Source organism: Brienomyrus brachyistius, chromosome 2, assembly GCF_023856365.1.
Source record: "Brienomyrus brachyistius isolate T26 chromosome 2, BBRACH_0.4, whole genome shotgun sequence".
In the NCBI taxonomy this organism is placed as follows: Eukaryota; Metazoa; Chordata; class Actinopteri; order Osteoglossiformes; family Mormyridae; genus Brienomyrus; species Brienomyrus brachyistius.
In genome coordinates, this window is record NC_064534.1 from 27,501,931 (window position 1) to 27,526,225 (window position 24,295).

The window sequence follows — 24,295 nt, forward strand, 5'->3', positions numbered from 1 at the left end:
ATCACTATTCAGACAGAACTCAGAATACTTTATTGCCAGTATGTACATGAAGTGCAAAATAATACTAAAGGACGCTTGAAGAAAGACTTTACAGTACAATAGTGTTGAGCATTTCAGGTTCAGAAGCTACAAATCCTGACCAAGATTGTTTCTACCAACTATTTGAGCATAACTGGTTGGTAGAATTAATACTCTGTGACTTCGACTCTTTATTCTGAAATGCTTGGTAGAAACAATCTTGGTCTGGATTTTTAGCTTCTGAACCTGAAATGCCCAACACTGCAGTACAACATATAAAAAACTGAAGAATATTGTAGAAATGACATATTTACAGAAAACACAGCCATGATGCTGCTCCTATAAAATTCTCTTGGACTATCACTGGTACTCTACTCTCAGTCATTATTATGTAAGGCTCACGTGCTGAAACTAAGGATGTCTCCCTCTGGATAGGCTGGATGGGGGGTGGGCTTACTTAACGGGGGCAGGTATGACTGGCCAGGGCTTGGCGAATGCACAGGAGTTTGCTCAGGTACACTTGTTGTTGGGTTTTGAAGCTCCCTCTGGCTGCACTTGCCTGTACACTGCGGCATCTCAGCCTCCCATGTGTCGCGTACTCAGGTTGATGAACTGCTCAGGAACCTCAACAGCATCCTGTCCGACACGGTGAAGATGAGGGAGTTCCAGGAAGACCCCGAGATGCTGATGGACCTTATGTACAGGTACTACAGTCACAAGGACCTCGTTCTATACATACCACTGAGTCTAAGTAAGTAAAAATAACAAACAGTAGCACAGTGGGTTATAAAAAGGAAGACTGTGCCATACACTCCTCTATTTAAAAAATGGGTAGGCGATATTTACAATGATCCTAACAAATGACTGCCGCCACATCAGAGTTCACAAGACTGCCCCCTCCATGACATAACCCCTCCCTGTGTGCCGTACCACCTCTGTAGCTCCTTCTGTTTCCAATTTCGCTGTGGTCTCTGTGTATTTTTTTTCCTCCTCTTTCTTTGGAAGCATTAAGCCGACTGGCCTAAAGTACCGTCCCCGCTGTGTTCTAGGAAGTACAGCACAGCTGGGCTGCACTGGCCTGCACGCCGTGTCTGTCTGTCTGTCTGTGTGTGTGTGTCTGTGTGTGTGTGTCTGTGTGTGTGTGTCTGTGTGTGTGCGTCTGTGTGTGTCTGTGCTCCTCAGTGTATTTTCAGAGCGCGTGCCTAAAACTGGCAGATTGAAATGTTAACTGCTGCTTTGTTTGGACCTGCAAGGTAATGTAACAGGATCAGGGATATCTGTTGACGTGATAAACTGCCTCACCATAATAAAGGGCTATTAGTATATGATTAGTTAATGGAAAATATGGTTGTGACTTTTGGAACATTCATTTTAATTTTGAATATAATTACTAGCACCTTACCAGTGTAAAGAATTACCCCATGTTTGTTTGTGATTTGATAAATGGATGGGATTAATCATTTCTAAATCAAGTTCTGCATTTTGTCTTAAACTTTTAAAAACCATTCTGCTGTAAAAATGCAAATGAATTGTAGCACAACTTCCTGGCTGATTGGTTGACACCCCCAGGATCGCAAAGGGCTACCAGACGTCACCTGACTTGCGGCTGACGTGGCTGCAGAACATGGCAGAAAAGCACAAGAGCCGGAAGTGCTTCACGGAGGCGGCTATGTGCCTGGTGCACGCCGCTGCCCTGGTGGCTGAGTACCTCAGCATGCTGGAGGACCACAAGTACCTGCCGGTGGGCAGTGTCACCTTCCAGGTACCTGCGTGGCAGAGCTCCAGCCTTCGGCCGATTGACTGGGGGCGGCTCGCCTGCTGCCCCATAACGGGGAACGGCATCCAGGGAGATGGAGACTGACAGCATTACAGGCGCCTCAGCTGTTCCCGTCCAGGCTGGACGTAGCTGTTCGGTCAATGGTTACGCCTGAGTGTGACCGCACTCGAAAGGAATGTACCTTTTAAAAACTCCTCATACAAACCGGCCATTACTGGAGCAGCAGGTGCAGACATGTGACTAGGAGGCATCAGGGTTACATTCTTATGAGCTTTTGTACACTTGAGCTGCGAGCTCAGGCCCGATTGCTTCAGAAAGCTCTGTGCCCCTGTTTGGGCGTCACGTTGTCTTAGGGAATCTGTCCTCTAGGAAAACGATAAATAGTTTCAGTTATGGCTCCCAGACCTGCCATATAAAGTGGTAAATGATGTAGGAAAAGTTTAGTGCGAATTTTTTTTTTTTCTTTTTCTAATGGGGAATCTTGCCTCTGGCAGAACGTCTCCTCCAACGTGCTGGAGGAGTCGGCGGTGTCGGATGACATCCTCTCCCCCGACGAGGACGGCGTGTGCTCGGCGAGGTATTTCACAGAGAACGGCCTGGTGGGGCTGTTGGAGCTGGCGGCCGAGCTCTTCAGCAACGTGAGTGATGCTGGTCGAGGGCCAGAGGGTCTCGCCCAGTGAGACACCTTGGGCACTGTACCCCTCCCCTTCCCTGGCACAGTGTGAGTGTGTGTGTGTGTGTGTGGTCTAAACATGTTACCCGTAGAGAACTCATCCATGCGAGAAAGCAAGTCCCCCCCCCCCCCCCCCCTTTGCCCCCCAGTTAGTCACGCGTCCGTCCCATTGACTCGCAGGGCGGGCTGTACGAGATCGTCAATGAGGTCTACAAAATCATTCTGCCCATCCTGGAGGCCCACAGGGATTTCCGCAAGCTGGCCTCGACACACGAGAAGCTGCAGAAGGCCTTCGAGAACATCAATCAGAAGGTAAACCTGGCAGGAGTAACCAGCTGGTCGGATATATCTCCCCCCCCCCCCCCCCAGCCAGGTTCATTACATTTAAATCAATGTGGTAGGCATTCTCAAAACACTACAATTACACCGGAGAAGGCATTTTACACCGTCCTATAATTTCCAGCCCTCTCACAATCAAAGACATTAGCATGTCATTGAGTTAATTGCATAATTGGCGATGCGCTTCGCTCTTCCCTTCATGACGCGACGCCTACAGGAAGCGCGAAGCCGCTAGGTGCGTGGGAATGTTGTGGAGTGCCGCGTTTGTCTGCACTTAACGAAAACACCACGTGTCCCATCTCCAGGGCCACAAAAGGATGTTCGGAACATACTTCCGCGTCGGCTTTTACGGAGCCAAGTTCGGGGACCTGGATGAACGGGAGTTTATTTACAAGGAACCTGGGATCACTCATCTTCCAGAAATCTCCCACAGGCTGGAGGTACACAAACAAAAGTAAACAATGCACAGCAGCGGGACAGAGATGGCCTGGTTACTCATGGCACTGGCAGGAGACATGCTGAGTGTTTGATCAGAACATGTAACTAAAATCAAAGGAATGTTTTCCGCTATAAAATGTGAAGCGGATGTGTTGCAGCATGTATTCACTGATGACTATGGTGTAATGTGGTGTATTTGTGCTTTTTAGTTAGTCTGCATCTTTGTAGGTGCACAAGTCAGTGGATGTGAGTATCTGAACAGGTCAACAGGGCCTGTTGTTTACATCTAAAGAGAACGAAGTAGCACACAGTAACATTTCTGCATGGCGTTCCTCCTGTGCAGTCATTCTACAGTCAGTGCTTCGGAGGAGATGCTCTGGAGATAATTAAGGACTCTATACCAGTGGACAAGAACAAGCTAAATCCAAACAAGGTGAGGGAACCGGTCCAAATACTGTATATTAAGCTGTGGGAAACAGTTGTGCAGATGTAGGCATGGGCTGCTCGCATTCCTCTACTGTAAAAGGGAAGCTTTCCACCACCCCTCACATTTGTGATAACTCAAGATGTCGTGCCGTGACCTGGTTTAACTTCCATTTAGATTCACATGCCAGTTCCTCCCTCCTCTCTCCCTTTCTCGTTCTCACACGCCCACCTAGGCCTACATCCAGATCACCTTTGTGGAGCCCTACTTCGACGATTACGAGCTGAAGGACCGGCTGACGAACTTTGAGAAGAATTTCAACCTGCGGCGATTCATGTACACCACGCCGTTCACAAAAAGCGGCCGGCCGCGGGGCGAGCTCAACGAGCAGTACAAGAGGAAGACCATCCTCACTACCATGCATGCCTTTCCCTACATCAAGACCCGCCTCAACGTCATCCAGAAGGAGGAGGTACCCCAAGCTCCCAGTGGACCACCATCCACCTCCAAAACCCTGAGAGCGGCCAATTAATTAATTTCAGCGGAGGGCAATAAATCCAGTGCACTTACTGACAAAGGGAATTGCATTTTATGGTCTCCACATGACAACTGTCCCCATAAGAAAAACTGCCCTTAGTATGTGACTCATTTCTGTAGCGGATGCTAATCACTTACTGCTGCGCTCATTAGTCTATTTGTACAGCTGCTTATCTACAGATATAGTTCAAATTAATTACAATTTTTTTTCAAGGCTACAGAAGCAGTTCCACTCATGGAGATAGAATTGATCCGGCAACCTTTAGGTCCAAAAGTCCATTTCCTTAAGCCCTGCACCATCTGTTGTTGACACTGAGGGTAGCAATCCAGGAATGACACACATGCTTGCAGTTATCTGACAGGCACAGGGTTTAGTCTGTGCTGCAGGTGAGGGTGGTGATTGAAGTATCTCTCTCTCTCTCTCCATCCCCCTACCACAGTTCGACCTGACGCCTATTGAGGTGGCCATCGAAGACATGCAGAAGAAGACACGTGAGCTGGCTGTGGCCACCCATCGGGAACAGCCTGACGCCAAGATGCTTCAGATGGTGCTGCAAGGCTCCGTTGGCACTACTGTCAATCAGGTCTGCAGGTCAAGCACATTCGCTGTGCATTTGAAGGGCATCCATTAAAGCAGGAGACTCTACCCTGCACTGCACATGAGTACAAAAGTACACACTTTGGGTTAAGGTTAACTTTCTTTCTAAGTATGTCTTTGTTTTCATGTGGTGTGACAGTATAGATGCACACACATGCACACACACATGTTGGTATTTGTATATTTGTGGGGACTCTCCATTCGCTTCTATGGGAATAACTCTAGTCCCAACAATGGCAACCTTAACCCCTACCCAGCCCCAAATATAACCATAAGTAACCATACAAAATATGAGACTTTTGGCATTTTTAGCTTTTTGATTGCATTCACAGACTTTTTAAATTGAGTTTCCCCTTGTGGGGATTGAAAAGGTGGTCCCCACGACCTCAAAATAACAGATTTTTATCACATCGTGGAGACACTTGGTCCCAACAATGTAATAAGTACAAGTCCCCCCCCCCCCACATACACACACATGATTTGTATATTATTTTCTCTATTCAGAGCCATCACATGTTGGTTTAAAAATCTAAATACAAGTTCTCATGCATAAAACATGTTATTTAGACTGAGAGATAATAATGCATTATTGATAAATGGTTTTTCCATATTCGTATTCAGCCAGTGCTCAGATCCTTACAGCGCCACGCCTGTTACTCTCCATGCGATATTCGTCTCCAGGGTGGGGAGGGTTTACTGCGGGTTCACGAGAAATAGGAGTTTGAGCAGAGAAGAGACACAAAGCGCCGACAGAAATAAACAGAAATCGCATACGAGTTTTAATGTTGATGCGTGCCATACGCTAGGCCTGAAGTTTAATTTCTTCCCGATGTGCTGGCTGTACGTCGGGGCCTTAATGCATTCACCAGCCAGTGAGCTATTTATTCTCCCATGAAAGAGTGTTCTTCTCTCCTCTCTCTGCCACCTCTCTCTGTTTTGAAGGGACCCTTGGAGGTGGCCCAGGTCTTCCTGAACGAGATCCCAGAGGACCCCAAGCTCTTCCGTCACCACAACAAGCTGCGGTTGTGCTTCAAAGAGTTCATCCTGCGGTGAGGCTGGGCCTGAACGCACATGAATATACAGGCAGGGCCGCTCTTGTCTTCCAGAGTGGTAGCACTAGTGGAACACCCGATGGAACGAACCAGTGATTTGAGGGCTAGGACATCACTGCCTGTTTCTGTCAAGCTATTTCTTGATTAGTTAACCCACTTTTCCAGCAATCAAATCTTGGGCAGACACAAATCCATCCTAACTTGGCCGGTAGCGAACGTCAGGACACGTGGAGGGAAATTGGGTTGGCCGCTGTCGTAGAGTAATCCAAGAAAATTCTAGAAACCCACAAATGATCTGTTTGGTATCATTACATGTCTTTGGGCGCAGTAAGGGTAACTTTAAAGAGGAGTATCATTTTCAGTTACCCACCCAATGTGGACTCAGAGCAGCTGCTCGGCGGTACAGCTGCATGGCGTTCTCTTCACTTTCCACTTCCCATGAAGCTTAGCAGACATGCGCCGTTGGCGTTTTCCAGTTTCCAGAACCAACTTTCGGGAAGAGGAAACCAAAAAAGCCCAAAAGAATCACGATTTTGCCGCCAAAATACATGCCCACCGTGGGAATGTGTTGCTGCCCTACAGAGGTGCCTTTCATTTCTAACCCTCAGATTCCACCACCTTATCAATGCCAGTCTCATGAAGCATATTTAGTATAATTTCTGAAATGTTTATTTTCCCCACAGTACATGCAAGACTGAGTCTGACCACCAAATGCCATGCAGGAACTTTGATTTTGATTTTTTTTCTCTGCTTTGGCTCAGTGCATAAGGCTCCAGCTCTCTCCAGCTCAGTGAAGAGGTGTATTTAAAAAAAAAACACCAATCCCAGTCTGTGAGAGTTTTCTAGTAATCTGTATTTTTTCTTCTCTCTTTTCGCAAGGGAATAGTTGCCATCTACACATGGTTTTCGTTTTTCATTTTATGCATCAGTCAAGCAAAATGCCTTTAGACACATGCAAGTCTGTCTTTGTGTTTGCTTTGGACATTTTTCCTTCCAAACAAAAGGTCCATTTTAATAGGTCCACTCTTTCCTCTTTCTGCCATAAGACAAATCCTCAAAATAAAAACATAAATATTCATGAGTATTTACAATAATGAGGAACAGCTGTAAACAATGATGCAAAATGACGATTATTTTAAACAAATAACTTAAAAGTATTCTGAGACTTTGGAAACAATGAGGATTTTTTTTTTTTTTACTTTGAAGGATACTCTGAAGTAAAATATAGTGCATAAAAATACAGGATATTTATTCTCACAGTAATTTTTTTACAGAGTAAAATACATCTATATTGCTTGAGCATTTAGGTTGGTTAATAACTGTGAGACACTTTAAAATATCACTTACTGCCAATATGTGTCATTGTCCTCATGAGCTCAGGTATGCCATGAAAACATTAGTCTTGGTCTGTTCATTTTTACTCCTCTGTTCATCTGATTTTCACCCAGTACCCTGCCTGGGAAAAGCTCCTCTATCCTCTATAGAATATGTTTATAGAAAGCAGAGAGGAAGATCATACTCAGTTCAAAGCACAGGTGGCAGTGCATGATGGGTGAATTAGCTGAAACTGACTCAGATCATTACAATCATTGACTATGTAATGTAATTGTATGAATCTGAATTGCAATTACTCTGTACGCTGGAGCTGATGCAGTGGGAAGTAACATAACACCAGCTGGTTGTAATGCAGGCATAACAAAGCCCTGCGTGCAGTTGTAACTGGAAGGCAGGGCCGAGCACAGGCTTCCAGCCCTTACGTTTTCTCAGCGGCCATGACATCGGCATGGAGTTATGCCGGTGGGGCATCCATTATGTAAAAAGCCCAGCCTGAGGGGATTGTGGTTCGAAGAGCGTGGTTAGCAGCCAGCCCTGCTTCTGACCTCATAGGTGTGGGGAGGCGGTGGAGAAGAACAAGCACCTTATCACACCAGACCAGAAGGAGTACCAGCAGGAGCTGAAGAAGAACTACAACAAGCTGAGGGAGAATTTGCGGCCCATGCTGGAGAGGAAGATCCCCGACTTGTACAAATCCATCGTCAAGCCGCGGATAGAGAACAGGTACAGAAACTGCCCCACGTGCCCTTCATGTTCAAATACAAGCAACTGCTTCCAGGTCATACAGAAAACAACAGGAAGTGCTATATCAACTAAAGATAGTTCCCATTAGGTGCCCTCTTTATTTTAAACAATTCCAATTAACGATGACTGAAAATCTATGCACTGTGATCTTATACTGGAAAAGCAGCTGGAAGATGGATGAATGATTCTTTTGGATACTGTAACAAGAGAATAAGTTTGTAAAATCTATGAGCCACTTCTCTCTCCAAACCCTTGTCACCCTCTTCTCATTCCATTGTTGTCTTTCACAGGGACTCTTTCAAGCGACAAAGCTTTCGAAAGGCAGCGGAGGAGAACTCATGAGACTCAGGGTCACCTCCCTCACATAAAACCCCCCCTACAACGACCGGATGGGCTCATTAAGACAAGATAGTGAGGGGAGTGATGAAGACGGGAGAGAAACGACAAACAGCCAGAGAACCGCCTGAAGCAGACCCCCGTCTAACGGTTTCACATTGAAAAGTTCAATCTTCATCATTGGTCTCTGCCAGAAACTGGCTAAAGAGAAAATCAGGATAATGCCAATAAACGTTTTACAAAAGAATCTGGTTACTGTAACAGAGATGCACAAACACGTAGAACAGTGTTGGTTAAGCCTAACTTATATTACAAAAAAAAAACTAAAAGGTAAACATACATTCTAAACTATATTGAAAGCAGCATCTTTCATTTATTTTAATATATGATAATTTACCACTGAAACAGTATCAGTTCTGTATATACTGTGTGGATCAGAGGTATCCTAGATCACTGGTTTCTAATCATCAGGAACACACATCTGAGGAAAACATTCTTCATAAACAGTCCATATGGACTGTAAAACTAAGATCAGAAAGATCAGTAATAGTCCAGTGAATGAGCTGTGTGTAAACATGGAATCCTCTTTTGTTTGTTTGCCTTTAAGGCTCTCACGCAAAAAGCATAATACAGCCTTCGAAAACTTACTATTAGTTTGACTTTCATTGTAGGTGGCAACAGTAGTCTGTGCCACTGGGATTTGAAATGCATGACTCTGGGAAAAAAAGGGGATATTAATGAGAACGCTTGGATAATCGTAGTCACATGCAATTAGCTATACTGATCCGTAAGGTCATACTATTTATTTTGGGTACAAAACATATATTTTCTAGAAGAAAACCACGGTACGGTGACCTTGAATCTTAAAAAAACTTAGGCTTCATATTTAAGAAAATTGCAGCTAGTGCTACTGAAAACAAGAAGTGGATTCATGCTTCATTGGTTAAAAGTAATGTGACACAATAAAATATAGTATATGATGTATGTGATTGTTGGTGCTAAAGAGATTATCCTTAACTATACAATGGAAAGTGAGGTATGACGAACAATTAAAAGCAATACAGATACAAGACATATCAATGTACTAAATTATTTCATGAGTGTATATAGAGGAATCTCCATTATAAAAGCAATTTTTGTATGTTTTATTTTGACAGAAATTATACTGTATTTTTGATTGTAAAATTAGGTCTAAACTTCAGTTCTAGATATTTTAAAGCTCAAAGTGGCATTGTTATATGGAAAGCGAATTTTATTTTAATAGAAAGCATAAAAAATAGCAATTGTAAGTTAGTCCAAAAAAAAGGTATTTTTATTCCAGTTTATAAATAATCATATTGTCTGTTACAAGAAACTTTGCTGCTTTGTAAGACAAAACCTGTGGTATTATTAACAGAAAAATTAAGCAATGGAAACTGTTTTGGCAATGTTTTATGTATTTTAGAATACTGTGATGTTTTACATGCGCTGTAAATTGGCTCAGTGTAATTGTAATATGATGCACTCGATAGATGTTTTTTCCCAAATAAAAACATGTTATGTACATATACTGTGTTTTGTCTAAATGCAAATATTTTCAGGTCTATCGCAGTGTAATCGAGGGATTTTTAATTCTGGTCCTGAATAAGCTATGGGAACACAGACTTTTGCTACAGCCAGCGTCCTAAAAAGGACTGGCCCAGATGTTGTAAAACACCTAATCCAGGGTCTCAGTGACCTGGAACCTATCCCAGAAACCACTAGGTGTACATCACACACATCCTGAATTGGATGTCAGTCCAGTACAGGGTACACGTGTTAAGAAATGTGTATTGGCCAATTCACCTGAACATCTTGTTTTTGAACTGCGAGGAAAGGTACATTCTAGCTTTCCATAACAACCAGCAAAGAAATGTTGACAAGACTAAAACGTACGAACTTTTGAAGAAAGCCGTGCAAATGATCGTATGACGTTTTGGGATAACCCTGATCCGGCAAAATCATTATTTTAAATCAGTTTTTGGACAGCTTCCTTTCGGTTAGTAATAACCTAACACACCAAGAGATTTAAGTGTCGAATACCTATTCATACTTGTTCAGATGTCAGACACCCTAAATAAGGTACCCTGACTTAAACCCAAATTAATTCTTTCTTTGTAAAAACAGCTATTTCAGACATAAAACCACACTAAACAATGCTTGTGATTACCGAACCTCCCATATTTTAGCAAACAACTTCAACAGATATTTGCCTTCCTATAACTTTACATTTCAACAGCCATCGCTAAAAGCGCCTGAAAGTACAATTGCGCTTCCGGTCGCCGAGAGATGACGACTTCCGATGGAGGCGCGAGCTCGAGCTGATGCAGGTCGCCTGTAGTTCTTTGGGTTTGTGGTCGATTCCAGTTGTTACCGTTTCAATTTGTGTAACATCTGGTTGAATTTAAAGTTTAAAGATTGCCTTTAGTAGGAATTTCAGATAGCCAGTTAGACGGCTTTTCGTTAACATGACTTTGCTGCGCTTTAACATTCTGCGTTTGTCACCTTTAATAAAGGCAGCTGCGTGCGTTTCGTTGGCTGGTTTTGTAAATTGCAGTTTTACACAATTCATTATTTAATATAATTTGGTGATTTAGACAATCGGCTGCCCGTCAAAACATGCAGCCGTGTTTATTTCGAGTATATTACATTTGAACTAGCCAGTTTTCTTTGGTTAAGGTTGCCAGTGGCTTCATCTGCCTAATTTTCCCTCGGGTGTCGCTTCTCTCGTGTTTTCCCCAGTTGAATAAGTAAACAATAAATACACCCTATAGTGTGTAACCTGAAACAGGAAATGAACGTTTTCGAATAAAATCATTATGATAATATAATACTTAAGACGTTTTCTTGTTATAACAGAAGAACAGGTTTTATGTATGGGTGTTATGAATAGATTTTTAAATTGCTTATGTATGAATGCATTGTACGTCAATATCCACCTAGTATCTGAAAGTAGTTTAATTTGGACATTTGGATTAAACTGAAACAATAGGTAGGTAAATCTTGGGAGGCATCACTTAATTTACACACACGCACACACACACAGGTTTTGATATGCTTACATTTTTGTTTGTGTCTTTTGCCACCGACAAGAGCATGTATCCTGCTGTGCAGCTTGAAGTGTAAAAAACATATAACTTGACTTTAATTGGTTGAAAGTATTGCATTTGGAATGTCTGTGTAAAGCAGCAATTTAATCGAGCAGTAGTAACACATGATGCAGGTCATAATACTGTGTTAGGTGACACTGTGAATGATGTGGCAATTCACAAAATATTTTATGGTTCCAATTGCAGCTTGCGTGAAAATCTTTCTGCTCTGTTCCAGGAGTTAATTTTGGGCTGTTTGCTCTAGGCTCTTGAGAATCACGTTTCAGGACTCTCGCTATTTAATTAATCTTACAGCCCTGTTCTGTTGAACTGTAAACTGAGCCAGACTTCCCTTTGGTGCTGCAGCATCTGCAGAGTACTTATTTGCAGCCTAGTGTGGAAGGAGGGCGCTTGACTCTGTCCTACTTTTCTGAACCCTGGAAACCACTCTCTCAATCATTTAGAATTATCATATAGTTGCTAAGTACTTTACTTTTGTGTGTGGTACCAGGCGTTGACTGTTTTGAGACACTCATCAAAATGGCAAGTGTTCTCGCATTACCTGTAAATTATATTTAAACCTTTTTTAAATGTATTTATGTCATGACACATTGCAGCACGGATGGTTAAAAATTAAGCACTGGGTGTAGCCACTGTCATCTTATTCAGAAAACATTTTGATTCAGTGATATCTAATTGTGCGTTCTCGAGAAGCGTTTCAAAGGGTACAATAGCGAATGTTTTCATTGATTTATTCTGTTTCATTAAATTGTGGTGATATTTGTCAAGTAAATCTCCAATTGCTATAGAGGCAAGTTTTATGAGGTCATGTGACTCTAATAGTGTATGTTTAAATTGGCACATTACAATCAAACTGCCATGTCCAGCCAATTATTAACTTAGACTTGCCTGTTCTGCAGTGTTCTGGGTCCAACATGGAATCAGGACCCGAGCTGAGTTTGCACCTGGACCCCAATAGAGATGACCTGCCCCTTAAGGCAAATACCAGCCACATGTTAGTGCGACACTACGTGATGGACTTGAAGGTTCACTTCGAGAAGAAGGTCATCATAGGCAGTGTGGTCCTGTTCTTGGAGGTTGCAAAAGGTGCTGAGGAAATTCAGAAGTTCTCGGGGGTGGCCAGACATCAAGAGGCCCCCGAATCCTTAGACACAGTGCACCTGGGTAATAATGGACAGCATGCTTCACACACAGGCTGTTGTCATAGTGATGATTCAGAGGAGGCTCCCGGGGAAGACAAAAGCAATGGTGACTTTATTCTGGTGCTGGATTGCTGCGACCTGGCTGTGATGAAGGTGGAGGAGGTGGATGTGGCCTCTGTGCCGGGAATGCAAGTGCTACAGGAGACCGGAGGCGAGGGTCTTTGTCCTGCCTGTCCTTCCATCCCTCTCCTGCATAAGCTTGTCCATCTGCCCTCAACATGCTGGGAGCAGCAGCATGACCTGTACCGACAGTGCAGCCAGGCCCCAGCTCCTGGGAGAGGGGAGCAATTCCTCTTCAGCACTGACCGCTGGAGCCTGCAGATTTGGAAGAGGGGGGTCCGGACTCCCCACTGCTTCCCTCGGTGCATCAGGATCTGTTACGAGACCAAGCGTGAGGGAACGTCGGTGAGGTGGACCAAGGACCAGAGTGGCAAGTGGGTGTTCCTACTGGAGTCTCATTTAATTAATAAATAAGTATAATAATCCCTCTGGAATAAAGGCATATGCCATGTAAGTTTCCAAAAGAATTGACTAATTGATACTTAATCTTAGTCTTTTTATAACTTTTTGGGTTGATCATAGATTTAACACTGCAATACAGACTCTTCTGTGCTGAAGTCCCATCAGTGATATAGCTTTGGGTGAATGTATTAGGGTCAAAGTTTAATTCCATCTTTATGCTTCTCTCTTATAGGTCTTGTGTTTACACCATGGGTTCCCCAATCAACAACAGGGCCCTTTTCCCATGTCAGGAACCCCCTGTTGCCATGTCAACATGGCAGGCCAGGGTGCATGCTCCCAGTGAATGTACAGCCTTGCTGAGCGGGGAGAATGAGGCCCATCCTGTTCCAGAAGAAAATGGTACTAATTGCATTTCCCTAAATGAGTGTTTGTCTGAACGTGTCGTGGGTTTTCTGTGTCTGAGATTTATCTTGCCTTTGGTGTGGGGGGTGGATGTGGTTGCTTTGCACTTTGAAAGATGAGTTTGATGAGTGTTGGGTTTGGCTGGTGGGAAAGCTGTACGTGGCAGGCGGCCAGCTGGGACACGCCTACCTGCAGGTTGATCGCTTTCTGCCCGGCGTTATCGCAACAAACCCTGAATCTGGGTGTGCGTCACATCTTAGATATGTCAAAAAGAGTCCTGGCTATCTCAAAGTAAACTCACCAGAAAACAATCCAACGTTATCTCTGTCATTGAGCACGGCTGGGTGCTTCTTGCTTCCTGTCATATTTTGTGTGGATCTCCCCCAGCCTCCTTGCTGTGTACCTTCCCGGGACCTGGTTTTATGACTGACTAACCCGTAACATGACTCATATTTACAGGCATGCTTGTGTTTAAGTGAATCTTCTAGCATGACAAAAAACTGGGTTTGGTTTCCAGATGAGAGAGATTAAGGGAAAGTGTCTGGTACTACGACCAAGCTTGTTGACTTATTGTGGAAAAAAAAATGTTAACATAACTAAAAAAATATCTGACTCTATGCAGGTCACTGTTAGATATGATGGCCCTAAAGCAAAATGTAATTAACCTTCATGTGCGCCCTTTGCACGGTAAGGGACTTTGGTGCTCTTGTTTTGTTTGCCAGTGTTCTTGTTACTATATCATTGTTGAAGAGACAATTTGGACACTTTCTGGCCTTTTCAGGGTTCTCGCACTGGGATTATTATGTCACAATGCCAATGCCTGCCTCTACCTTCACCATCGCGGTGGGGCACTGGGTGGAGGCCAGGGTGAGACCAGCCCCAGGAGAACCGACAGACTTGTTTTCGGAAACAAAGCCCCATTCAGGCGAGGGGACCAGTTGGGATTGTTCTGCTCAACCCAGCAGGTGAGCAGGTTTGCCTGACCTGTATGAGTATTTCTGCATGTTAAGTTAAACCCATGATGCACTGGGTTCAGCTATTTAGAATGATAAGGTATCAGTGTAGCTTTAGCATTCAGAATATGACAGGAAAGTATACATTTGTATCTGAAAACATTCTCAGAGACTCTGTGCCATATGCCTGAGGGGGTCTACTGTGGGTGCAGGCCGGCAGAATGTGATTCTTTGTGTTGCAGAGTTTATCGGAACCAGAACTCGTGCGGAGAAAACTTGGCTGCCTGGAGTGAGGGTGCCAACCTGAATTGTAGGATGGAGAATTCAGGTCTGAGCAACGTGGCGTCAGAGCAGCTCTCTGCAGCCGAGGACTCTTTCCGGACCAGGGTCCTGTGCTCCCACGTGGATTACCCCTGCCGCTTTACCAGCGCTGCTGCCCTGCTCCAGGAGATCATCCCACACCGTGTCTTTGCCCCGTCCCAGCTCCTGCGGGAGGCGGCGGCCGTGCTGCTTCCCCTGCTGCCCCCCTGCCTGGCCGCCGCCCGCGCCGTCCTCGGAGTTCACCCCTTTGCACGCCTCGACCTGCTTGTGGTCCCCGCCGAGTTTCCCAGCCTCGGGATGGCCAGGTAAATCCCTCTTCCACGTCCTGGCCGACCCACGCCTTCTTGGCAGCGCATATCCCTGGTGAGTGCACGTGCAACGCTGTCTTCTGGTGCACACGTGTTCCGCCGGCACGTGTTCCCCCGGCCAAGACAAGTAAACGTAGCTGCGAATGGTTTGGTAGTGTACCGACAGACGTCTGCCTTCAGCCCATAAACATGTGCTTTTTGAGATGCCACGCATCTCCTCGAGCAACACATGGTGATAATCAAGGTGAAAACCATTCCATAAACTTTTTTTGCTGCTGCATTGCCTCTGAGGTGTATCCGCGATCCCCTGTAGTCACGTGACACAGAAACGTAAGCTTTTGGAGGACATGCTGTGATGATGCAGTGCTCTACACCAGGAGGATAGGGCCCAATCGGCCAGGTTCTGTGGTCTGCAATACTGTTTCTCAACCCGGTCCTTGGAGACTGCCAGATAGTTCACATTTTTGTTCCCTCCCAGGCCCCATCGCACCTGTTCCAGGTAAATGTGTTCTTGATTGCTTCATTGTTTGGTTCAGGTGTGCTGGGAGCTGGGAGGGAGTAAGAATGTGGACTGTCTTGGGGGGGCCCCGAGGACCGGGTTGAGAAACACTAGCCTACACTGTGATGCGTTGACACAGAGTAGCCATTCTGTTTGATGGTAAAGCAGTGTGTGGATTCAGTTTGCTTCATGCGCTACCAGCCACTGTTATGCTTTCGCAGTCCCTCTGGTGAACCACTGCTTGTATCTTTCCGAATCGCAACCAAAAAACTATGTACAGTGGGAGTATGTTTGGCCTTTATTTTCACAGTCTGTTTTCCACTGCTGGAAAAAAAAGAAAAACTAAAGTTAGATGAGGAATCAGGGCAGTCAGACAGGTGCTGTACAAAGTCTGGGCTAGAAAGAAGCTGCTCGTGGGCTCTCCATGTTTACCCCGTTTTTATTCCGTCAATTAACGTAACTTTCAGCTCGATCGCAGCACAGAGGCACCATGCATTCACTGAACTCCGGCAGGCAGCGCTGAAAATCGAAGAGCCTTTCTTTTCTGATAAAGGTTGGTCAGCACCTGGGTGGCCGTCACAGGAACCTCTGTGTTCTTCTCCAGATTTCTCCTCTTCGGTGCCAGAAGAAATGAGGTCATCACTTTGAGCCCTGGGCTGGGATTCGTCATTCCGAGGGATAAGGCAGTGAATAGACCTACTTTAGCCTTGGCCCTAAGCCAGTATGACAGGCATGCTCACCTTACGTGGAGGGCAGAAGGTGGAGACACTTAATTCTTTCTTCTTTTTGGGCCGTACAGCTTTCTGTAGGTTGATGTTTCTATTTTTTTGAAACACTATAATCTGGAGCGGCAGAGATAATAAGCATGATTTTCATGGAGTCCTTGTGGGGGGGGGCTTCCTTGCAGTGTGGTTTTCACGGTACTGGCAAACTGGCGGACACCCCTAAGTGGTTTTCATTTATTTACTTTTATTTAGCAGACACTTTTATCTAAAGTGACATACAATTGAGAGAGCAGGGTCAGCCAGTCCCTGGAGCAACTGGGGTTAAAGGTCTTGCTCAACGACCCACAGTAAAATTATCCAGCCAGCCACAGCATTTTAAGTGGTAACCTTCTGATGACAGGCACAGAGTTGTAACCCGCAGTGCTACACCACTGCCCAGACCAGATTCATTCCCCTATCCCCAGGATTGAACCCGGGTCTTTCAACACCATAGCAAAACCTGCTGAGCTCATGTAGCTCTTTGGCTCATTATGTTTAGACCTCTGTGAATGCTACAGTATACCTTGCTGTTACACAGTCTAAGGCCACACCGACAGTTACAATAAAATACAGAATTTCTTCTATTCTCCCAAATTTTTTTAGTGAGTTATTGATCAGTCAAACAAGGTGTGCTTTTGTTCAACAAATACATGGGTATATTGGATGATAACTGCAAATACTGTTGGGTCAGCTTTAGATCAGGGGTGTCCAATCTTATCTTCTAAGGGCCAGTGTGTATGCAGGTTTTTGGGATAACCTTTAGGTCAGCTGATTAAACCCAGGTGTGAGGACTCTTCAACCAATCAGTCCTCTAATTAGTGGACTTGCAGCGAAAACAAGCAGGCACAATGGCCCTTTCTGGATAAGATTACCCACCCCTGTTTTAGAGGTTTAGAAAGGGCTAACACACCCTGACACCAACATACACTCAGAATAAATATAACTTAAGCATCATTTTGTTTGGCGGCCTGAAACTTTTGCACAATACTGTAGTTGCACAACATAGCTGTAAATGGGCAGGGTGGGGTGGTCAGTGAAGAAATGAGAAATGGGGGGGGGGGGAAGGGCAAGCCTCCAATCCCCCAGGAAGTGGGAGAGGATGTGTGGATTAAACCAAGCAACAAAAGCCATTAGCTCCTGGAAGCACTTCAGACGTGGGAGATATTTAATTTGAGCTCCGTGAAGTATGCAGGCTTGGTGTTCTGGGGTGAAGCCAGCTGCCGCCTGTTTTTTGCCCTACCCCTGCGTCTACTGTGGCCCCCTTTTCGCCAAGCAAGGGCAGGAAGCGAAAGATTAGGGAGCCAAGTTGGGACAGGCCTGAGAGAGCGGCCTCCTGCCTCCGCCCCACCTCTGCGTACGGAACACAGACACCCGCCCACACACAAACACGCGCGAGCAATACGGGCTGAGCAGTTTTTTACTTCCAAAGTTCCGAAAATCTTCTTTTAAGGACATTGGCGCAATGGGAGGATGCCTGATATTTACAGAAGTTCTGCCTAATGAATATTTGTGGACCAAGACAGTTTGTTAACTTAGCTGTTTCTGAGGATTCGGTTTATGATAGATTGTCGTGCCTGGATTAGGGAGTGTGCTAACCTTAGACCTTACATTTCCAGCGTTCATCAGCGCCTTATGCCTTTCTCTCTCGTGCAGTACTTCATGTTCCTCAAACCTTTCCTCAGTAGTTTACAGAAGACCATTTAAATTATGTTCAAAGGAATACATGAAGTAATCAAACATTTAAATGGCAGCATCCATTAGACCTGGACATCCATCCATTTTCCAAACTGCTTATCTTACTGGGTTGCGGGGGGTCCGGAGCCTATCCCGGAAGCAATGGGCACGAGGCAGGGAACAACCCCGGATAGGGGGCCAGCCCATCGCAGGGCACACTCACACACCACTCACTCACACATGCACAGCTACGGGCAATTTAGTAACTCCAATTAGCCTTGGCATGTCTTTGGACTATGGGGAGAAACCGGAGTACCCAGAGGAAACCCCACGATGACATGGGGAGAACATGCAAACTCCACACACATGTGACCCAGGCGGAGACTCGAATCTGGGTCTCAGAGATATGAGGCAACAGTGCTAACCACTGCACCACCATGCCACCACAGGGCTGGACATTTAATTGAAAATGAATCAGAACCGACATTCAGAATCTTTAATCAACGTAATCTTGCCCATGTCGGTTATTTGTTTTTTGTTTTTATTCTGCAAATACGCTAAATTCTGTTAATACTTTCCCCATTATGTATTCATGTACTGTCCCCTTAAATTATACTACCACATGTGTTGTCACACGTGACTCCGCCCCGTCCAGTCTACAACATGGAATGAGATGGAGGAGAACTCAAACACTGTGACGACTGGGAGAAAACAAAAATGGTCATTTGGACACATTGTGACTTTAGTGAAGATGATACCGAAAAAATAGAGATCAAATGTAAACACTGCGGAAAAACAGCTACCAAATCAGTGTCAGCACTAGCAATATGTAAAATACAGTGGAAACCAATTATAGTGATTATGGTTATAGTGATCAACCGCTTACATGGATCAAAAAACTTGGGACAGAATCATTCCTGTACGAATGCTGTTTAAATAATTTGCTTATAGTAATCAAGTAGTCCACGTATTGTGTTTTGGGTCTTTTTACATATAACAACATATAGAATTTTTTAAAATTATGATTCTTGTTTTTTTTTTTTGTACTTGCCTGCTATTATGCCGATCAAGGACGGGGAGCAAGGATCCAGACGTGCGTGCAGCCCAAGCCTTTGTTGGGTATCCGAGAACTGAAGTACAAGTAGGGCTAGGCAAGCAGGAAGGTCGGTGATGGAGAGCAAGGGTCTGAAGCCGGGAGGTCTGTCCAACGAAGAGGCACACAACACGAGAACAAACGGACTGGGGCACGAGAGGAGCCAGACTCGGCGGGGAAGGCGAGGGAACGGGTCTGGGGAGAGGAAAGGAATAGGGAGCGGTAAGTACACAAGGTAGACGAGAAAGGGAGGAAGCAAAGGGAACACAGAGGACACGTAATTGCTCAGTAAGGAACATGGGAATGGCTCAATACTTCGCGTGGACTCGCTGGTGATTCGTGCTTAAAACTGTCCCATCATTAGTCTCATGCGAAACACCCGGTCAGATCCGCCCACGGGTGGGGTTTAGGCGGAGCCGTCGGCGGGCACCGTCGGTCGGGGTGTGACACCTGCTTTGCTTTGTGGTAACCCATCTGTTTCTGGCTAGCTACCTGAAGCTAATGCTGTGTGCACAGAAATCATGGCAGGAAAAATAGTCATTTTCTCTCAACTACAGTACGAATGTAGACTCATCAAAGTTTTTGATAAGCTGACAAAAACAAAAGCCAATGAGATGCAGTATAGAAACTACAATAAACTATATTTTATGCAAAGTACTGTATTGTATTATGGAATATTTTAATTATACACAGTTCAGTCATTTAATTTGTGCAGTACTATAATTTGAAAAGTGTTTGAAACAGCTGTACTCTATTTTGAAAGACTCAATAAAATTCAGTAAATGGCGACGTCCATTATATTATCTTATATTTGTGTAATAAATATAATAATTAAATGGTAATTTTCCAAAGACCTAAAGAAAAAGGAAAATTTGCTTATAATGATCATTTGCTTATAATGATCAATTTCACCCAAACAGATATGATCACTATGAACGGTTTATGTTGTTTGCAAGAAATGCAAGCAATTTATTTTTGACTTTTTAGGGAACTTGTTTTATGCATTACAACTGAAATGTGACCTTTTTCATAAGATGTTTTAATTTCAAGTGATTTGTACTTTGATTTCAGTTGTTCGAAATGATTATTAAGGGGCGGCATGGTGGTGCAGTGGTTAACACTGTGGCCTCACACCTCTGGGACCCGGATTCGAGTCTCCGCCTGGGTCACATGTGTGCGGAGTTTGCATGTTCTCCCCATGTCGTCGTGGGGTTTCCTCTGGGTACTCCGGTTTCCCCCCACAGTCCAAAAACATGCTGAGGCTAATTGGAGTTACTAAATTGCCCGTAGGTGTGCATGTGTGAGTGAATGGTGTGTGAGTGTGCCCTGTGATGGGCTGCCCCCCATCCTGGGTTGTTCCCTGCCTCATTCCCATTGCTTCCGGGATAGGCTCCGGACCCCCCGCGACCCAGTAGGATAAGCAGTTTGGAAAATGGATGGATGGATGGAAATGATCATTAAGTAATTATAAATGTTTCATCTGTGTGTTTTCTTCAATTATTTAAAAGTCATAAAGAAAAGATATACAGTCTTATTAGATAAATATCACAGTATAATAGTTAAGCATATTTACAGCACAAACCTTGTCAATGAAATATGAAGGCAAATAAACAAAAAACAAAATAGTTGTTCGTTAATTGTAATCGAAGTAAAAATGTTCAATTAATTGTGATATTGATTTGAGGTTATATCGCCCAGCCCTAACATCCATGTATTTTATACGCAGGTGGTATTATTGGTCTGAGGTAGACAAACATGCATGTCCCTCCAATATCAATCTGTCTCCTCTGTTGTTAGAAACACCGCCGATGTTTTGTTGGTGTAACGTCTGCTTCACACCAGATATTACAGCATCCTGCACTACCAGACCAATACAGGACCGTTTCTTGTCAGCATGGTGTGTTCGCCCAGTATTGGACTGGCATGTGCGGATCTTCACAGTAGCTGTTCTTCGGTATGCAACCCACTAAATTTCCCACTAATTGTAAAATCTATCTGTGACAAATATATTTTAAACCTGCTACAATAAAAAGTAACCATAAGCTGAATTCAATCCATGCAACATGCAGTTAAGTATTTTGTTCTATCTTTTTTCCTAATTATTCATTTTATTATCAAAAGATTTGTAGCGGTGTTTGAAAGTTTCTTCACCCACTGCTGAATTATGATTTCCTCCTTTGAGTTGTGCCTCGGTTACTGTAGGCAAGTAGATTTCAGCCCTGAGTCAACTTCATGGTCTTTTACAGCGGTCACAGGTTGAAGAACCAAGCGATTTAGCGAGTTGGATATTGAAGGAATAGCCATTAAAACATCCTGCGGTAAAAACCAGACGAAGGTCTTGCAAAAACCAGATGTATTCTGTTTTGTTAAGTTTTGATTTTTTTTTTCTGGCTAGACCATAATTCTGTACATTTATTTTAAATTCCCTCTCGATTCCCTCGTTCCTTGCATGACATTTGAGCTCCTTTCGAATGTGGCCCTTGTAAGTAAGGTATTTAACTGCTTTTGCTGTTATGAGAAATCCATTCACTCATTTTCAGTAACCACGATAGGCTGAGCCATGATAGGCTGTTTCATAAAAACACACTTGGTCCGGTGATGTCGTGCTGACATACCACCATCTGCTGCTTCCAGGCAGGAGACTCATCAGGTACCGACAGCCTGTCAATGTTGGATGAGAAAAGATGTCAATGACTGGCAATGGCTGGATGATTGGAAGCGTGTGCTCTAAAACCCTGCAATCCTGGCATCGCTGACTCAGAATCAGTAGAGAAGAACAACACAAGCGTTAGGAGTATGTAGGTCTGTACAATATGCAATGGTAATATCGACATTGCCTATTGCGTGCATAGCAAGGACCGTGATGGTGAGCTGCGTTAAGGTTAGGCTTGGACAGAATCTCGTTTTTCGTGCCATCCTACCATCTGGACGTTACACAACAGTATATGGTATTTTGACGGTATTTAAAATTTTTTATAACATTTCACCAAGATTTCCATATACTGCAATATACTAAACCTAGCTGAGATCGTCAGTAAGTTTCACTAAAACATTTTTACTCTGTCATAGGAAACAAAACTTAGCAAGCTCGTATTGCTAATAATGTATATTAAAAATAAACATTGTTAGGTAGGGCTCCCCTACTGTTTTTCCCTGAGGTAAAAATTTCATCAGCAGCTCAAAACCACTCATAGACAGTGTGGTGCGTTTCTGAGAAATTTAACAGAAATGAGTGAGGGGGAGAAAAGCGAGCAAGAACTGGTCACCAAAAGACAATCGTCTTCTGCAGTATGGAAATATTTTGGATTCCAAAGAGAAGATGTTGAACAACAACATATGACTTGTTGCCACTAAGTTCTGTCTGTTAGCACAACCTTTGGCAGCACCACCAACTTTGGCAGAGACTATTGATCGATATGTTCTGTTTAGCTGCATTTTATTTTAGGTACATTTTCAACTATGTTTATAGCCAAAAGTTGACTTCGCAACATCTAAAATTATGTCCATTATCATGCAGCCCTAGTAAAATGCATCCTTGGTTGCCGTAACTCGTACATAATCCATTTGCTGTGGTTTCTGTGGTTTCCGTGGTTCGGGGCTGCAGTGAGTGACCTCCCTGTGTCCTCTCAGCAGTTTGGCCGTCGACCTTCACCCGCTTCCAGACTAAATCCGTTTCTAGTGGTTTGGTGTTTGGTTGTGTGGAAGGTATAGTCAGCCAGGAGTTGGGACGAGTATGGCCAGTGTTCGCCCATCAGGATGGGGACATATACAGTAGGGCCCTTTTCTACTACAACTGCTGTCCTGAAAAAAGTTGTGAACTCAGAAAACGATAAACGAAGCAAAAAATAATAATAATGGATGCATGGACAAATGAAGAGGCACAAGCTAAAATTTCTATCTAGTTGGAAGACCAGATAAAACAAGATCAAGATGATATGACAAGAAATAAAGTATTTGAATTAAGTAGGACAGCACTGCATTGGAAATATCACAGTGTGATTTTGCTGTAATAAATACTGGGGTATTTATAAAGCAAAAAATGAGTTCAACATAAATTTCTCACAAACCATCTAGGAGTGATTTAAACAGCAAGGGTGAAAATGATTATGATGCAGCACTAATGCAAAAGCAGTAAACTTTGATTTTAAAACATCTACTAGATAATATTGAAAAGGAATAATCATTAAAATTGCAGAACGTGCAAAATTTTTTTTTTCCTATGACAGAGAAAAATGTTTTAGTGAAACATTAAATCCCCTGTGCTATAATGTTCGTACAATACGAAGGTATGAAAAGCTGACCTAGCTGACTAGGAATCTAAGAATTGCATGTGCATAACATGCAATGTTGGTATTAATATCGCACATTGTCCAGTCCTGTAAAATACTATTGAGATTTTTCAAATTCAATATAAAACACCCGTCTCAAGTTGTGAGGTCATTCAGTACCAGTTTTTATGCCAGTGGAAAACCAACTCCTTGATGTACTATACTTTCAGTACTTTCTTGAAGTACCAAAAGTACAGTACCTGTTGCAGTGGAAAAGTGCCCATAGAGTTGTGATCCTCCTAGAAGTGGCCGGGTAGCTTGAGGAGCATGTGCACATGGTTGCTATCCCATCCCTAAACCCTCCACCTGATTTCAGTATCTAGAGCATTTATTTCGCAGGCCTGTCTAGGGTGGCACCTACAGCACTGTTCATCTTCTTTGATCCAGTGTGAAATGGATAAAATTCCTCTTTTCGAGAATAGTGCCAGATTCCCGTGGAACCATTCCGGATGGTCTTGTCGATGCTACGCCGGATCATGTCAGCTGTTTGTTCCAGTTAAAGAGCGTTGAAGACATAATTTTTGTACAGTATTTCCCTGTGTTTAGAACAAACGTCGAAATCATTCTTGCAATTAATGTAGGACTTATTTATTTATTTATTTATTTAACTAGGGGTTGATTAAAGTGGAATGAGTAGACAATGGATAATAAATTAAAGTGCAGTTAGGTTGTAATTCTGTCAGACTGTTTTTATTGCACTGCAGTCAGCTCGCACCCAGCCTTCATTTTTCTGCGTATTATATTCCTCAATGTTTGTATGATCTGGAAACATAGCATCCATTCACCCCTGACTCCCCCAACTCATGCAAGATGGTTAGGATGCTGAGGCTTCGCTACGTGTCCCCTGTATCTGAAGTACTCAGGGTGTTGGTTTGCGCCAGAATCTCCTG

At 43.8% G+C, this 24,295-nt stretch overlaps 2 protein-coding genes across 6 annotated transcripts in view; both read left to right on the forward strand.

The window, feature by feature from the left end:
* dock8 (dedicator of cytokinesis 8) overlaps window positions 1–9,818 on the forward strand; it is a 61,550-nt gene extending 51,732 nt beyond the window's left edge. For all 3 annotated transcript variants that reach the window (XM_048978565.1, XM_048978556.1, XM_048978573.1), the window contains 11 exons: window positions 622–722; window positions 1,588–1,780; window positions 2,290–2,433; window positions 2,649–2,780; window positions 3,113–3,247; window positions 3,589–3,678; window positions 3,905–4,141; window positions 4,647–4,790; window positions 5,747–5,853; window positions 7,744–7,914; window positions 8,226–9,818. In XM_048978565.1, coding sequence (XP_048834522.1) covers window positions 622–722; window positions 1,588–1,780; window positions 2,290–2,433; window positions 2,649–2,780; window positions 3,113–3,247; window positions 3,589–3,678; window positions 3,905–4,141; window positions 4,647–4,790; window positions 5,747–5,853; window positions 7,744–7,914; window positions 8,226–8,277 — 1,506 coding nt within the window. In that variant the 3' untranslated portion in view covers window positions 8,278–9,818. The remainder of the gene's footprint in view (window positions 1–621; window positions 723–1,587; window positions 1,781–2,289; window positions 2,434–2,648; window positions 2,781–3,112; window positions 3,248–3,588; window positions 3,679–3,904; window positions 4,142–4,646; window positions 4,791–5,746; window positions 5,854–7,743; window positions 7,915–8,225) is intronic.
* A 755-nt stretch (window positions 9,819–10,573) lies between these two features.
* The window catches only part of LOC125709792 (aminopeptidase O (putative)), a 64,404-nt gene continuing 50,682 nt past the window's right edge, over window positions 10,574–24,295 (forward strand). Inside the window, exons 1-5 of one of the 3 annotated variants that reach the window (XM_048978654.1) lie at window positions 10,574–10,619; window positions 12,299–13,035; window positions 13,296–13,462; window positions 14,247–14,430; window positions 14,661–15,044. In XM_048978654.1, coding sequence (XP_048834611.1) covers window positions 10,614–10,619; window positions 12,299–13,035; window positions 13,296–13,462; window positions 14,247–14,430; window positions 14,661–15,044 — 1,478 coding nt within the window. In that variant the 5' untranslated portion in view covers window positions 10,574–10,613. Of the gene's footprint in view, window positions 11,282–12,298; window positions 13,036–13,295; window positions 13,463–14,246; window positions 14,431–14,660; window positions 15,045–24,295 lie in introns of all 3 variants that reach the window. The other 2 variants (XM_048978672.1, XM_048978663.1) reach the window with 2 other exon arrangements.